Source organism: Gossypium raimondii, chromosome 2 (assembly GCF_025698545.1).
Source record: "Gossypium raimondii isolate GPD5lz chromosome 2, ASM2569854v1, whole genome shotgun sequence".
NCBI classification, from domain to species: Eukaryota; Viridiplantae; Streptophyta; class Magnoliopsida; order Malvales; family Malvaceae; genus Gossypium; species Gossypium raimondii.
The window spans coordinates 44,217,019-44,230,874 of NC_068566.1; the positions used below are offsets into that span (position 1 = coordinate 44,217,019).

General features: G+C 33.7%; 1 protein-coding gene across 1 annotated transcript; it reads right to left on the reverse strand.

Annotated features, from left to right (window-relative positions):
* Positions 1-5,629: 5,629 nt before the first annotated feature.
* Positions 5,630-11,020, reverse strand: LOC105789021 (ubiquitin-activating enzyme E1 1). Its single transcript, XM_012616210.2, has 7 exons — positions 10,813-11,020; positions 10,272-10,636; positions 9,537-9,754; positions 8,443-9,237; positions 7,192-8,060; positions 6,678-7,110; positions 5,630-6,440 (listed from the first exon to the last, which is right to left on the reverse strand). Exons 2-7 carry the CDS (start codon positions 10,621-10,623, stop codon positions 5,844-5,846), a joined length of 3,264 nt encoding a protein of 1,087 aa, XP_012471664.1. The 5' UTR covers positions 10,624-10,636; positions 10,813-11,020; the 3' UTR covers positions 5,630-5,843.
* Positions 11,021-13,856: the final 2,836 nt, after the last annotated feature.

Consider the following 13,856-nt stretch of genomic DNA (forward strand, 5'->3'; position numbering starts at 1 on the left):
AAAAGTTGTTTTTTTGTAAACTTGGTTTGTTGGAACTCTTGGAAGAGTCCAATTATCAAATATTTGGGGAATATTTTCATAATGTTCTTCTTATTCATTAACAGTGTTGTTTGAGGTTTGGTCAGATTCTTGGGATTGATTAGAAACAAAGCTAGCAGAAGAATTGGTTCTTCTAAGGAAAGGAAACATTCTTTGTTTTCGTATTTCCTACAGGGGGTTCTACTATCTGAATCTTTGAATTAATTAAGTTGCCTCACGGGATACTTAGTCCTTGACACGCCTAACCCATGGCTAATCGGACACCGTATCAATTCTCAAAGAAAATAATAATACGATAATAAAGATAGTTAAACTAGAACTCAGAAATAACGAAAACAAATTGAATATTTTCTTAAACTTAGGAATACCTGCTCCTCCTTGGCTCTGATACCAGGAAGTCCCGAGGATCTGAGGATCGGATTGGTAATGATATATTTGTAATTTGAAAGCTTAAGTTTGAAAACTTAATTTGAAATTTTGGAAATTTAAAAACTAAATTTTTGAAAACTTAAATGTCTTGAGAAACTTTGAGAAACTTTTTGGAGAAACAACTCAAATGGGTAATAACGAGTTCTGCCTTCCATTCACAAACTGATAGCCTTTTATAGAGGGCTATTCTCTCTTTACATCATCTAAATCGGGAAATCATTACATTTGAAACTTTTGAAAATAAATTTTCAGAGAATATATTCTCTGGTTACAAAATACAAATTACATAACTATTCACTTGTCTTTTCTTGCAGGGAATATTTCTTGTTCACGCATTATTCTGTTGCAGGGAATCTTTCCTGTTCACATCATTTCTTGCAGGGAATCTCTCCTGTTCACGCATTATTTTGTTGCAGGGAATCTCTCCTGTTCACACATTATTTTGTTGCAGGGAATCTCTCTTGTTCACGCATTATTTTATATAAGTATATATATATTTATATAAAGGTAAATATAGGGGATGATTTATAAATTGAAGTATGCTTGTAAATGTTGGTGATAAATTACGTTTGGCTTATTGATAGAGTAAATGAATGTATATGCTGTCAAATTTTGATGTACAAATGCAGTCCAATTATATATGTATATGCTGTCAATTTTGATGTATAAATGCAGTCCAATTATATATGTATATGCTGTCAATTTTGACGATAAATGCAGTCCAATTATATATGTATATGCTGTCAAATTTTGATGTACAAATGCAGTCCAAATATATATGTATATGCTGTCAATTTTGATGTATAAATGCAATCCAATTATATATGTATATGCTGTCAATTTTTGATGTATAAGGCAGTCCAATTATATATGTATATGCTGTCAAGTTTTGACGTATAAATGCAGTCCAATTATATATGTATATGCTGTCAAATTTTGATGTACAAAGGCAGTCCAAATATATATGTATATGCTGTCAATTTTGATGTATAAATGCAGTCCAATTATATATGTATATGCTGTCAATTTTGATGTATAAATGCAGTCCAAATTTTGGTGTGAAAATGCTATTTAGTTTGGTATATAAATGCTGTTCAAATTGATGTATAATAGTTGTCCAAATAGGTGTACCACCTATCTTGTAATATGTAGTATAGTTAGTAACTTGAAATGAAATATGTATACAAATATATGTTTGGATATATGCTTGGATTTTGATATATAATCATATATGTTTGGAAATGTTTTAAGAATTTGAATGATATTAAATTTTGATTAGGTAAATGATAATGATATGGTTGAAAATTTAGGACATGGTTAGTATATGTAATTTGATTTATGATGCATGTTTGATTTTAATTGGTTATGTGTTTATATATATATGTATATATACATATATATATATATATATATATGTGGAATGAAATTTCGTGGTTGAGTTAGTATAATTAAAAAAAAATTGAGTTGGGTTTTGATCTGTAATGCCTCGTAACTCTAATCCGGCGACGGAATCGAGTTGGGGTGTTACACCTCCCTTTTTGGTAGACTTTTAATCGTTCAACTCGGTTATGTGACGTATAAATAGGAGTTGAATTGTATATAAGTGTTTTGTAAAAGCTAATTGTGGATGGTAATAAATAATGTATGTGTGCTTAATAGCATTTGAGTTATGTTTGTTCATGGCTTGAAATGGTAACTTGGAAGGTGGTTGTTAAGCTCGAGAAATGTGATAAATTAACATGAATGTTTGGCATGTTGGGATAACAGGGATTGTTTGAATAGGTGAGATTACTTTGGAAATTATGGCATAAAAGTTTAATGATTGATATGGATGTTTTAGGTATGATATGTGGAGTGGATCTTAATTTCAATGTTATAGGTTGTGGAATTGATATTTTTGGGTCTATAATAGATGATTGAAAGTTGTATTTTGTTTGTGTATAAGGTACGTGTTTGGTCACTTTCTATATTGGCATGAATGGGGTTAAATTTTGGTATTGATTCATGTTGCGTGATGGTGCCTTGAGGCATATTGGTTAGAATTAGGAATATGATATGTTCTGGCATGCATTTGTGCATTTTGAACAGGTCTAAAAATTGGTTAAGTGCATTCTTATGTCATATGTAAAAATTTGGTTTCGCAACTTGCACAATAGGATACCTAATTGCATACACGAGCTAATACACAACCGTGTGCTGTTTATGAATTGGGAGGTTTTAGGTAAACATAGTTTCAGTTTGTTACATAGGCTGGCCACACGCCCTTGTGGTACTGTACATATGGTCAATGGATTTTTCACACGATCTCAATCTCTCACATGGCCCAGCCACACGACCGTGTGATTGTTTGTAAGTTTTTGCATTTAGGTCCTCACAGCTTCAATGAGTTACATGGCCTGGATACACAGTCGTGTGACTCCATCTTTACACAATTGCAGTTTGTAATACGGCCTAGGCACCCACCCGTGCGACCCTATTTTGTGATTTTTTCCTAATTGTTTTAAAGTTTACAATTTAGTTTTTATTTGTACTCGAGTCAACATAAGAGCTTTCATAAGCTTGATTAAGACTCAGAATTGTTTGTAAATCATGCTAAATATGAATTATGAATGGTTTTGTTGATTTATTGAATGTTAAAGTTAAAAATGTATTTGATTTGTTTTGTTAACTATTGTAGCATCCTGTAGCTTGAGTTCGGAGGCCAGACCGAGTAAAGGGTGTTACAGGTCGAAACATGGAGATATATGTAGATGACATGTTAACCAAAAGACCCACCATGGAGCAGCATGTTGTTGATTTGCAGGAAACTTTTGATGTCTTGGGGTTGTATGGCATAAAGTTAAATATGAAAAAATGTGCTTTTAAAGTTGGTGCAGAAAATTTTTTGAGTTTCATAATTTATAAGAGAGGAATAAAGGTGATGGAAGATTAAGGCTATTTTGGGATCTCAATTCGCCTAGAAACACAATCCAATGTTTAAATGGTAAGATTGTAGCCTTAAATAGGCTTCTCAAATATGGTTAATAAATGTTTGCCTTTCTTTAAAGCATTGAAGGTCCATTTCCGGTGGACAGAAGAATGTCAATAATCTTTTTGAATAGTTAAAGATTTTTTCAACAAAACCTCCTTTGTTAACTTTGCCATCATTGGGAGACTCATTGTGTTTGTACATGTTGCAAAATTAAATTTAGAAAACGCATCAGAAAATAAATTTAGAGAAAAATTAAAATTTTAAAAAAATAAATAAATAAGAACTTAATTGTGATATCTAAAATAATAAAAACTTAACCAAAATTGTACATTTTCGATTCGTCTAGGATGAACGCTTTGACCGAGTAATCTTCTCTGCTATCCTCAAACTCACGTCTACCAACTGTGGGTTCATTTCGAATCAGAAATCTTTCACAAAAGATTAATAATCTTTTTGAATAGTTAAAGATTTTTTCAACAAAACCTCCTTTGTTAACTTTGCCATCATTGGGAGACTCATTGTGTTTGTACATGTTGTAAAATTAAATTTAGAAAACGCATCAGAAAATAAATTTAGAGAAAAATTAAAATTTTAAAAAAATAAATAAATAAGAACTTAATTGTGATATCTAAAATAATAAAAACTTAACCAAAATTGTACATTTTCGATTCGTCTAGGATGAACGCTTTGACCGAGTAATCTTCTCTGCTATCCTCAAACTCACGTCTACCAACTGTGGGTTCATTTCGAATCAGAAATCTTTCACAAAAGATTACTTATGGGATAATTTCGCTATTTCTCTAAATTTTTGGGTCAAGTTATAAATAACAAAATATCTCTATAAATTTTCTGAAATAATCTCTTTTGAGAATTTTCTCTCTACAATTTTATCTTAAATTTAAGTGTGTGAAAAATAATGACTCGAGACTCTCTGTATATAGTGAGAGTTTAGAAAGTTCAACTATAATTTAACTTAATCACTTTAATATTAAATTAATAAATACTATTAAGATAAGTGGTAAATTAAATTTAATATTAAATATATTAAAATAATATTATTTTTAAAATAGTTAATCTAAAATTAAATTCTCTGGTAGAGTCCTAGTAAGAGTGTAATTCTTACACTGCTCAACCACCGAAGGCCCACCGTCGCCAACCATTTTTTAGCTATCGAAATGCCACTGTCGCAGCCACCAACACCCCGAGCTGGTTCAGGTCCTGTCGATTCGGTTCGAACCAATTATATCATGCCATGTCAGCCTTATTTTTTTGATTTTAATATTAATATTAATTAATAATTAATATTAAAAAAATTCTCCCCCGCCCTCTCTCGGCTCCCGCCCACTACCACGGCTCTCCCCTCTCTCTCCCTCTCCCCCACCGTTCCTCTCTCCTCCCCTCCCCCACTAGCTGCCTGGATGGATTCAACTGAATCTATAAGACATAAGCATCACATGAATCATTAAATTAAGAAAATTATCTCCAACATATGTCCAAAATAAAGAAAGAGAAAGTATGACAAGAGAATAAGCAACAATGTAAAATTACAGGAAACCTGGGAGGAAAGAGCGATGGTGGGAGGGGAGAGCGGTCATGGTGGGAAGGGGGCGGGAAGAGAAATATTTTTAAATATTAATAGAATTATTTTTAATTAATATTAATATCGATATAAAATTATAAAATAAAAATATGATTGGTCAATGATTTTTTTTTAACGTGTTAAGATTTGGGATGATTTAAGTTCTGCCAAAAAGATATCAAATGTTGAGAAAAAAAATATAATTTGAAGTGCAATTTGTGAATAAAACCTTTAAATTAATCTTCTAATTGAATCTTACAGTAGTCTAATCTTTCTACCAGTCAAATGCTTAACATACCGAAAACATTTGAAGAAGGTTTAAACACTATATATAGTTTTTGAGTTATAATTTAAATATACTTAAATCTAAGTAATTTGAATATACTCCATATCAAATGACAATAAACGCTCAAGTTAGTGATTAAACCAATAAAAAAATTAACTAATACACTGTATTAATACTTTTTAAATTCCAAAACTAATTCAGAATTCCAATTAACATAAATAAAATGATCAACGTAAATTTTGGTTATTTATAAGAGAAAACTACCAGACATGGCGGGAATAAAGTTACCTAAAACAAAATATAACAATATAAAAAGAAAGATGCATGCATGGCCAAGAAATAATATTAAAAGAAAAGGTAAAATGACAAGATTATATAAATATTCTGCAACTAAAAGTACTTCAAATTTCATATAAAGTTTGCACAATGTACTCCATTGTGTATGCTCAAATCACTATAAAACCGGAATGGAAGCCAGCCTGCTCTGAGAATTTTCTCATCCTCAACTCTAAATAATTTGGAGGTTCGAACGAAATAACTCAGCCATAGTAGATGGATACCTGAGGAATGTCGATATCATTGTCATTATCATCCTCGCATGCCACCACCACATCCAGGTGGGATCGGTAAGGAGGCAATTCTGCCTTGGCAATTTCCCGAGCCACGTCAACTACTTTCTTGTCCAATCTCTCTTTGTGTCTCGGGAACATGCTGTTGAAGAGCAGGCAACTTCCATATGATATACTGTAAGCATTCAAACCCTTATCTTTAAGCCATTGAATGAGTTCCCTCAGTGTCGGATTATCTTTCAAGATCCATCGGTCCCATACTGTCCAGCTCATGTCACGGTGTTTCATGACCTTGGGTGGAACTGGCTCGGCCATAGAGAATAAAGGCAGTGCTAAGTTTGCGAATGTGTTTCGATAGTCTTCCACTTTATGTGCTCCGTCCAGAACCTTGTATAGCTCAAGGCAGACAAGACCAGTCGCCATAGCGGTGGATGTGGCAATTGCTGGTATGATTCTCCCTGCAATGAACTTGGCTTTAAGCTTATCCACCTCAGGAATACTATAGTTCCTTGCCCTCATGTTGGCAAGCCCAGCAATAAGATCCATGTGATAGTTTGTATCATCATCCTGCAATTCATGGAATTACATTAGCATCAATCACACTAACACTACCACAAAAACTCCTCAAAGTTCCTTTCCTACTAATTAGTTGTATACCAAAAACCCCAGCCTACCACAACCAGATTAGACAACATTGACTAACCGTCTACCATGACAGCTATAAAATGTTTCTACAAATTATAATCCAGAACAAGTAGAAAAAGATTATTATAAGATATCAAAACAAAGAAGATGCGAGCAAACCTTTTCGAAAGAGATTGGTTTCATCCTGAATCCTGATGGCAGATTGTTCCTACAAAGTTCCAATTTGAGGAGTAATTCATTAATAACAGCTGCATCGTCCACAGAGGCAGTGGAAAGACTTGCGGCCTTCTCATCTGTCTCAATTTTCACACCTTCCCTTGGCTGGAAATCAGGTACTATTACTTTATCGACTGCCTCAGACAACATCTTAGGATTCTTGACCCAATCGGGGACTGAGATACCAAATGTTTCGGCCCTAAGAATAGATGCTGCAATAATGAAGTTGAGATGGCTAGTATCAGCAGCTGAAAACTGAAGTGGATGTGGGAATCGTTTTGGAGCAGACCAGAAGGGAGCACCGGTGCTGGTTGCAGCTTCTTCAGGAAATGTAAATATCAACTGCTTGACCCGGTTAACGAAATAATCTTCAAACCTGAATACAGAAGCAGCATAATGTCATATCTCCAAAAATGAAGTTAAATAAAGCACTTTCCTCAACCATTTGGAGTACTACCTTAAGCGAGCCCAGGTGATGCAATCCTGGAATGTCTCACATTTTTCACGGTCAAGGCACTCAAGGACGCGCTCTAAGTTGTCCTTAGCCTGAGCATCACCAGCATTTTTCATTGAAGAGGCATATTCAACCGGGTTGGATAGATAGGCATTCACTTCAGCAGGAGTTTTCTCGAGCAAGCCCTCAAACTCGGATCGGGCCCACGTCAAGCAGTGGTCAATATTGTGTGGAAATGAGTGCACAGTGCACATGGGTGCTTGTTTCTCAGGCGGGTCTCTTGAGGCACCATAGTTCTCAGTTAGATGAGGAATCACCATTTGGGTGTTGCATTTAGCACCAAGAGTTCCTGATTCAAGAAGTGGTTTCTGGAAATATAAGCACCTCTGATCAACATACAGCCTAGCATTGACATTATCTAATGCATTAATGACCACTGTTAGTTTCTCCCAGAATGCGTCATTAAACACGCCCTCAGTTTCAGGACCCACACGGTTTTGCAAGGCTTCGATTTTAAGCCGAGGGTTGATGGATGCAGCTGCAGAAGCAGCAACAGTTGATTTAGCTTGCCCAATGTTCCAATCCCGGAACAAAAACTGCCTGCTGAGGTTGCTCTTCTCAATAACATCATCATCAGTGATTGTTAGTTTGCCCTGACTACCACATGAGACGCCCATCAATGCTAAATTTTTCAAGAATTCACAGCCTAGTGCCCCAGATCCAACCATAAACACTTTCGCATCCTCCAGCTTTTTCTGAAGCTTGGAGCCAAAAACCGATATTTGTGCATCATAACGGCTATTCAATGGTTTAAAATCACTGGGGTCCAAGGGCTCAGCAGGAAGAGACTCCACTGAGTCAAAATAGAAGAACTGTTGAAAACAAAGTGATCTACAGTTAATTTCCCACTACAAATGGAGCTTGAAGCAATCAAAGCTATATATATGCTGTGAAAAAAATCAAAATTAAATAAGTTGAACAAACAGCCCAGACCAAGTTTCTTGGGGAAATAAAAAAAAGCCAAACACTCTAATTAGCAAAGCCTCCAATTATCATAAAACCAAACTGCCTGTTCTAACAGATTAATATTAAGAGGTTCTCAATCAAACTAGGTCCACAAATTTGCCAATAGATGGACTTAAAAGTTCCAACAGCATAGGCAAAAGGACTAATACACATGCCCATGTAGAGCACATGCATACAACAAAGAGAAACATGTGAGAGAGAGAGAGAGAGAGAGTAATTTCTACCAACCTGAAAAAGAGGATGAAATTTTCCAGAACATGCTTTGACAACCTCTTGTCCCACAATTCCTCCAAACATGGCAGCCATGGGATTCAGTACTGCTTTGGCACCAAAGGCAAATTGCCTCAGAAGCTTGGGATTAATATCTTCCACTTTCCCCTCTCCAAGGCACTCATTGATATTAGCAGCAATTGATGCAAGCTTCTGGGCATCCTCTTCTGATCCAGTAACAGGAAAGCGGCCAAAATCAGAAATAAATTTATCCAGAGCTTGGAATGCTATGTGCAGGAGAAGGGGGCGGTCAAACTTTGCAAAGTCACTTAGAAGGAAATCACCAGGTTCTTTAAGTGCTTCTCTCAGTGGCTTGAAGTTCAACATTTTGGGTTGTTTCACCTGTGTTACAATGCCACCTTTCACATATGTACCAAAAGCTGTGGTGTCCTCCTCAAGAGTAAATGAGTATGGCCTAGCACTTTTAATCTTCCTTGGCTTTCCATCATTAAGTTCCGTCATTCCATGAACTTCAGAAAACACAACAAGATCCCCATCCTGGAACTCCAGCCTTTCATCATCAACACATGATACTAGGGCAGGATTGTCATTGCTGATGGATGCAATTATACCCGTGTGTGGTTCCTCTCCATCAACATCAAAAACGGTAAACTCAGGACCAAAGTCACAAAAGACAGTACCAAAGAGGCCTCTTACTTCAGACTTGATGAAGGAAATGGGTGGTTGATGGTTATGGCAGTAGTCATTAAACTCAATGGCTTTCTCAAGACTAATATCAGTGAATACAACAGCCTGGATTGATTAGAAAAATAAAAATCTCAAAAAGATTGACACAAGGAAGAAAACATAACACAGGAAAGCACACAAAGGAATCCATGATGGCACAAGCCTAGACTTTAGTAAACAAATATTATTCTTCCAAGTTCCATATCCCAATCTCTGGTTTACTAGCAACTCTAGTAGAACAATTAGTTAACAAATTACATTTTTATCCCCAATGCTAGGATTCAGCAGTAACAACAAAAATCACATAAAATTTAACTTAGGCAAGAACTAGGCCCATCAATGAGAGACTTAAGTGAGGCAACTACCTGGAAATTCGAAAGTTGTTCTTTTGTCAACTTTGTTGTTAAGGTAGAAATGACAACAGCATTGTTTAGCTCCTGCAACTTCTGCACAGAAGCAAGTGCCCTGTTCTTACCAACATCATCCTCGGAGAATACAAAATTACTGGACAAATCCCACAGCTCCACCACTCCTTCATCATGCAAGGTCACAGACTTGACACCAGCAAGAATGAGATTCTTTGCTGTAGAAAGCAAAAACCACAGTGAAACAATAAAAAATCCGGCAGTCATAGCTTAACACTGCAAATATTAAACTCAAATCAAATTAAAGATTAGTACACTATACCCCTGCAGTGGAGTTCATATGCTTGTGACATGTTTGTTTAACATTAACTTAATAATCTGATTTATTTATTAATAGTTAGGCACACAGAAAGCATATAAACCAGCTTGTCTGGTTTAAACTTCACTGACAATATAAAGACAATAATCCATAAATTTAAACAATTGTTTACTACATACTACAAAACAAAGAAAGGCATGTCTTGAACTGAATACACAGATTCGTTCTCAGAACCCACAATGCCACATTAATGAAATTAAAACATCAAAGTCGAATTCAACATGCAGCACTAAAGCAAATTGCCGAAGAACGACAAAAGAGAAAACACGAACAGAACAGTCAGATAACATTTTTAAAAAAAAGTGCCACATAAAAACACAAGAAAATCTGGGAAAAAAAAAGTATAAAACCATTACCAATTTCAGCACCGAGCCCCTGCATCCCCGAGACGAGTACATTAGAGGCAAAAAGCCGCCGCATCGTCTCGCGGCCATACACGGCAAGCTGCCTACTGTGCAGATCCTCGTCTATATCATTATGATTCGAGTCACCCGGAGCCATGGCTGGCTCGACCACGCTACTGCTACCGCTACTGTTCCTTATGGCAAAGGTGTCGTCGTTAACTGTCGAATCAGCTGCAGCGGTGTCAGAGATACGATGCCTCTTGACCGGCGACGTGACGGAGACGTATTTTATAGTGTTGCTGTTATTGTTGTTTTCAGTCTCTCCTACAACGTCTCCTTGACCTTCTCTCTTTCTAGGAAGCATATAGTGCAGTAAACTGCCGAAAATACCACAAATGTACACACAATTTCACATCATCATCCATCTCAAACATATCATTTCAAAAAAAAAGAAGGATCCGTAAACCCTAAGCCTAATCTTAACATGATTATTCTTTTATTATTATCCCACCAATTAGAAGAATGAAAATAAAAAAACAATTAAAAGACGTACCGATTAGAACACTGATTAACAAATTCTTAAAGAATCGGAAAGAACGAAGGAGAAAGATTTAAAGCGATGAGAATTATTTTTGCAGTACGTTTATGGTTCAAGTTGTGAGGAAATGCGAATGGGGGTTTGGGGCTGATATATAAGGAGAAATGAAGGAAGGGTATTTATGGATTTGCAGCGAGGCTTAGGGTTTTTAGGCCACTTTGGGCTTTGGGCAGCAAACCAACCATTCATCTTTTGAAAGAGACGAAAGGAGAGTATAGGAAGTTTATTTTCTCATGTGGAACTACATTTTGAATTGTTTGTCAAAATTAACCCTGATACATTAATTTAAGACAAAACTTACTTGTCATATAACCAAGCTAAGTTTAATTTTATGGGAACTCGCAAGTATGGTTGAATTTTTAAAATATTTTAATTATGTTATCTACCAATTATTCTATTAGCCTAATGTTGGCCATTCGGATTTATTTAAGGTTAATTAAATAATAAATACATCTATATTTCTATATAATTTAATATGTTAAAAATTATTTCATTAAAATTTAGGAGATTATTTTTAATTTTAGATTCAAATTATTTATATAATATATAAATCACAAGTTCGAAAAGAAAATTTGATAGTAAAACTGAAAGTAAAATAAAATTGTAATAATTATATATTTAAAAATAATTATAATTTAATATAAATTGTGATAATTATTACACATTTAAAAATATTATAATTTAATTTACAATTATTAGTTAAAAATATTGTGTTAATCAACTATTGTTTGGAATAAGGTTATTTTGCATTAATTAACTAAAATAAAATTATATTATACGTTGAATATGTAAAACTATTTTAATTATGATTTGGAAATTTTTGAATTAATAAGTAATTATTTTTAATTATTTTCAATAATTCAAATAAAAATATTATTTTACCTTAAGTATTATAATTATAAATATAAAATTTAAAACTTATTAAATATTAAACATGTAATTCATGTTGCGTGTTACATTAAAATGTAATTCATGAGATAAATACATACATGTTTAAAATTTGATTTACGTGCTTTATGTTTCACATTACATTCGAGCTAATATTTAGTACTCAAACTGACAATTAGGCTAACAAAACATTATTGTTATGATACCTAAATTGAGTTACTGACTTTATTGTTATGATACCTAAAAGCCTAGTATCAAAAAATTGAAGCAACGGACCAAAATTACATGTCAAAAACATCTTCAAATCACCTCAAAATGCCTCCTAATAAAAAAATTCACATAACATACTCAAAATTTCATTTAAAAATCATACAAATTCAACTCAAAACATATCTAAACTGAAGTAATGTGCAAATGTCTTTGATGCAAGCATTGGTTGTAACAACCGATTTTTAGGCAGTGTCGAAAAATGCGGTTTCAAAATTTAATTTCGTAAACCGAGTTAGTAAAAATATGAATAGAATAATTTACAAAGGTATTATGAAAATATATTAAAGAACGATCGAGGAATTAAATCAATAAAAATATTAATTATATTATAGAGACTAAATTGTAAAATTTAAATTGCTCTTGATTTTTAAATTGAAAAATACTTGAGGACTCAATTAGTAATTAACCAAAGGACCTAAATGGTTATTAAATTATTATTTTTATATGATAGTGAAAGAATATGATAATCTCCGCCTAGCGTTTATATTATAATTATAATGTAAATATATGTCTTAAATTAATAAATTAAGTAAGATCAATTAAGTTAATTACAATCTTAATCTTAGTATATATAGCAAGTGAGTGGGAGAGAGATGAGAATCATAACCTTCCTATTGTTTTGTCATCCAAGTGAAGAAGAAAGAAAGAAGCTCCTTTTTACTCTCTTTACAAATTGGTCCAAAATCCCTAAGGTATTTAAGTCTTTTCTTTGAAATTTTTATGTTTTCATGATCATCTAAGTTTGATTAAGCTTACCCGTGCATTAGATTTTTCAATTTTTAAATGTTTATCAAGTTGTCATTAATAGGTATTTAATGAATTTGAGTTTGATTTTGATGGGAATTTGAAGTATAAGTTTTGAGAATGTTGGGACTAAGTTAGAAGGTAGTGAAAATTGATGGAATTGATTAGAAATTTAACTAAGCTTGATAGTTTATGTTGTGACGTTGGGGACTAAATTGAATAAAATAAAAGGTATTAAGAAATTATGTTATAGATTAAAAGTACAAGGTCATTAATGAAAGGATATGAAATTGGATTTTGATTCGATGTTAAATATCGAAAAATATGAGCAATTCGAGTATAACAACTAAAATGAATAAAATGTAAAGTATGTTTGATTGTGTGTTTTTCATATGATTGGGTGAAAACTAATATTGAATCTATACTTGAATTATCATACGTAGCTAAAGACGGCATCGAACCGTCTTGAGATAAAGGAAACGCGAGAGTTGTAGACGAGTAGCTATTACGGTTTTGTGATCTCATGATTTGAATTATACATATATGTCTTGTTACAAACTATCTTGATTAAGGTAAGAACCTGACTTGTCTCATGATTTGGTATGTATATGATGTTATGAAATGATATGTATCAAATTGAGCTTGATACAAATGGTTATGTGTGAAAAATGTGATTTGTGAATCATGTAAATATATGCTTGAAAACATTGGTTACCCTATTAACGGTATCAGGAGAAGTTGAATATAGTTAGCATGCCATAGGATTAATGTACGAGATTATACTTCGGCTTATACCAATGAGGCGCGGAGTGCATATCATACTTCAGACGTTCCAATGAGGTGCTAGGCGCATTTATTTACTTCAATTTATACCAATGAAGCACGGAGCGCATATTCTACTTCGGACGTATCGATGAGGCACTGGGTGCCAAATACATTGGTGTGATGGTTGAGCGATTTGTGTATCCGTCTTGAGTCAGTATCTGGTTAATATGGATAATGAGCATATACTTTGTTATTGATATTTGATATGATATGTTAATGGTGAATAATATGTCATCTATTATGTAAAAATGTTAAATGAAGGACCATGTGGT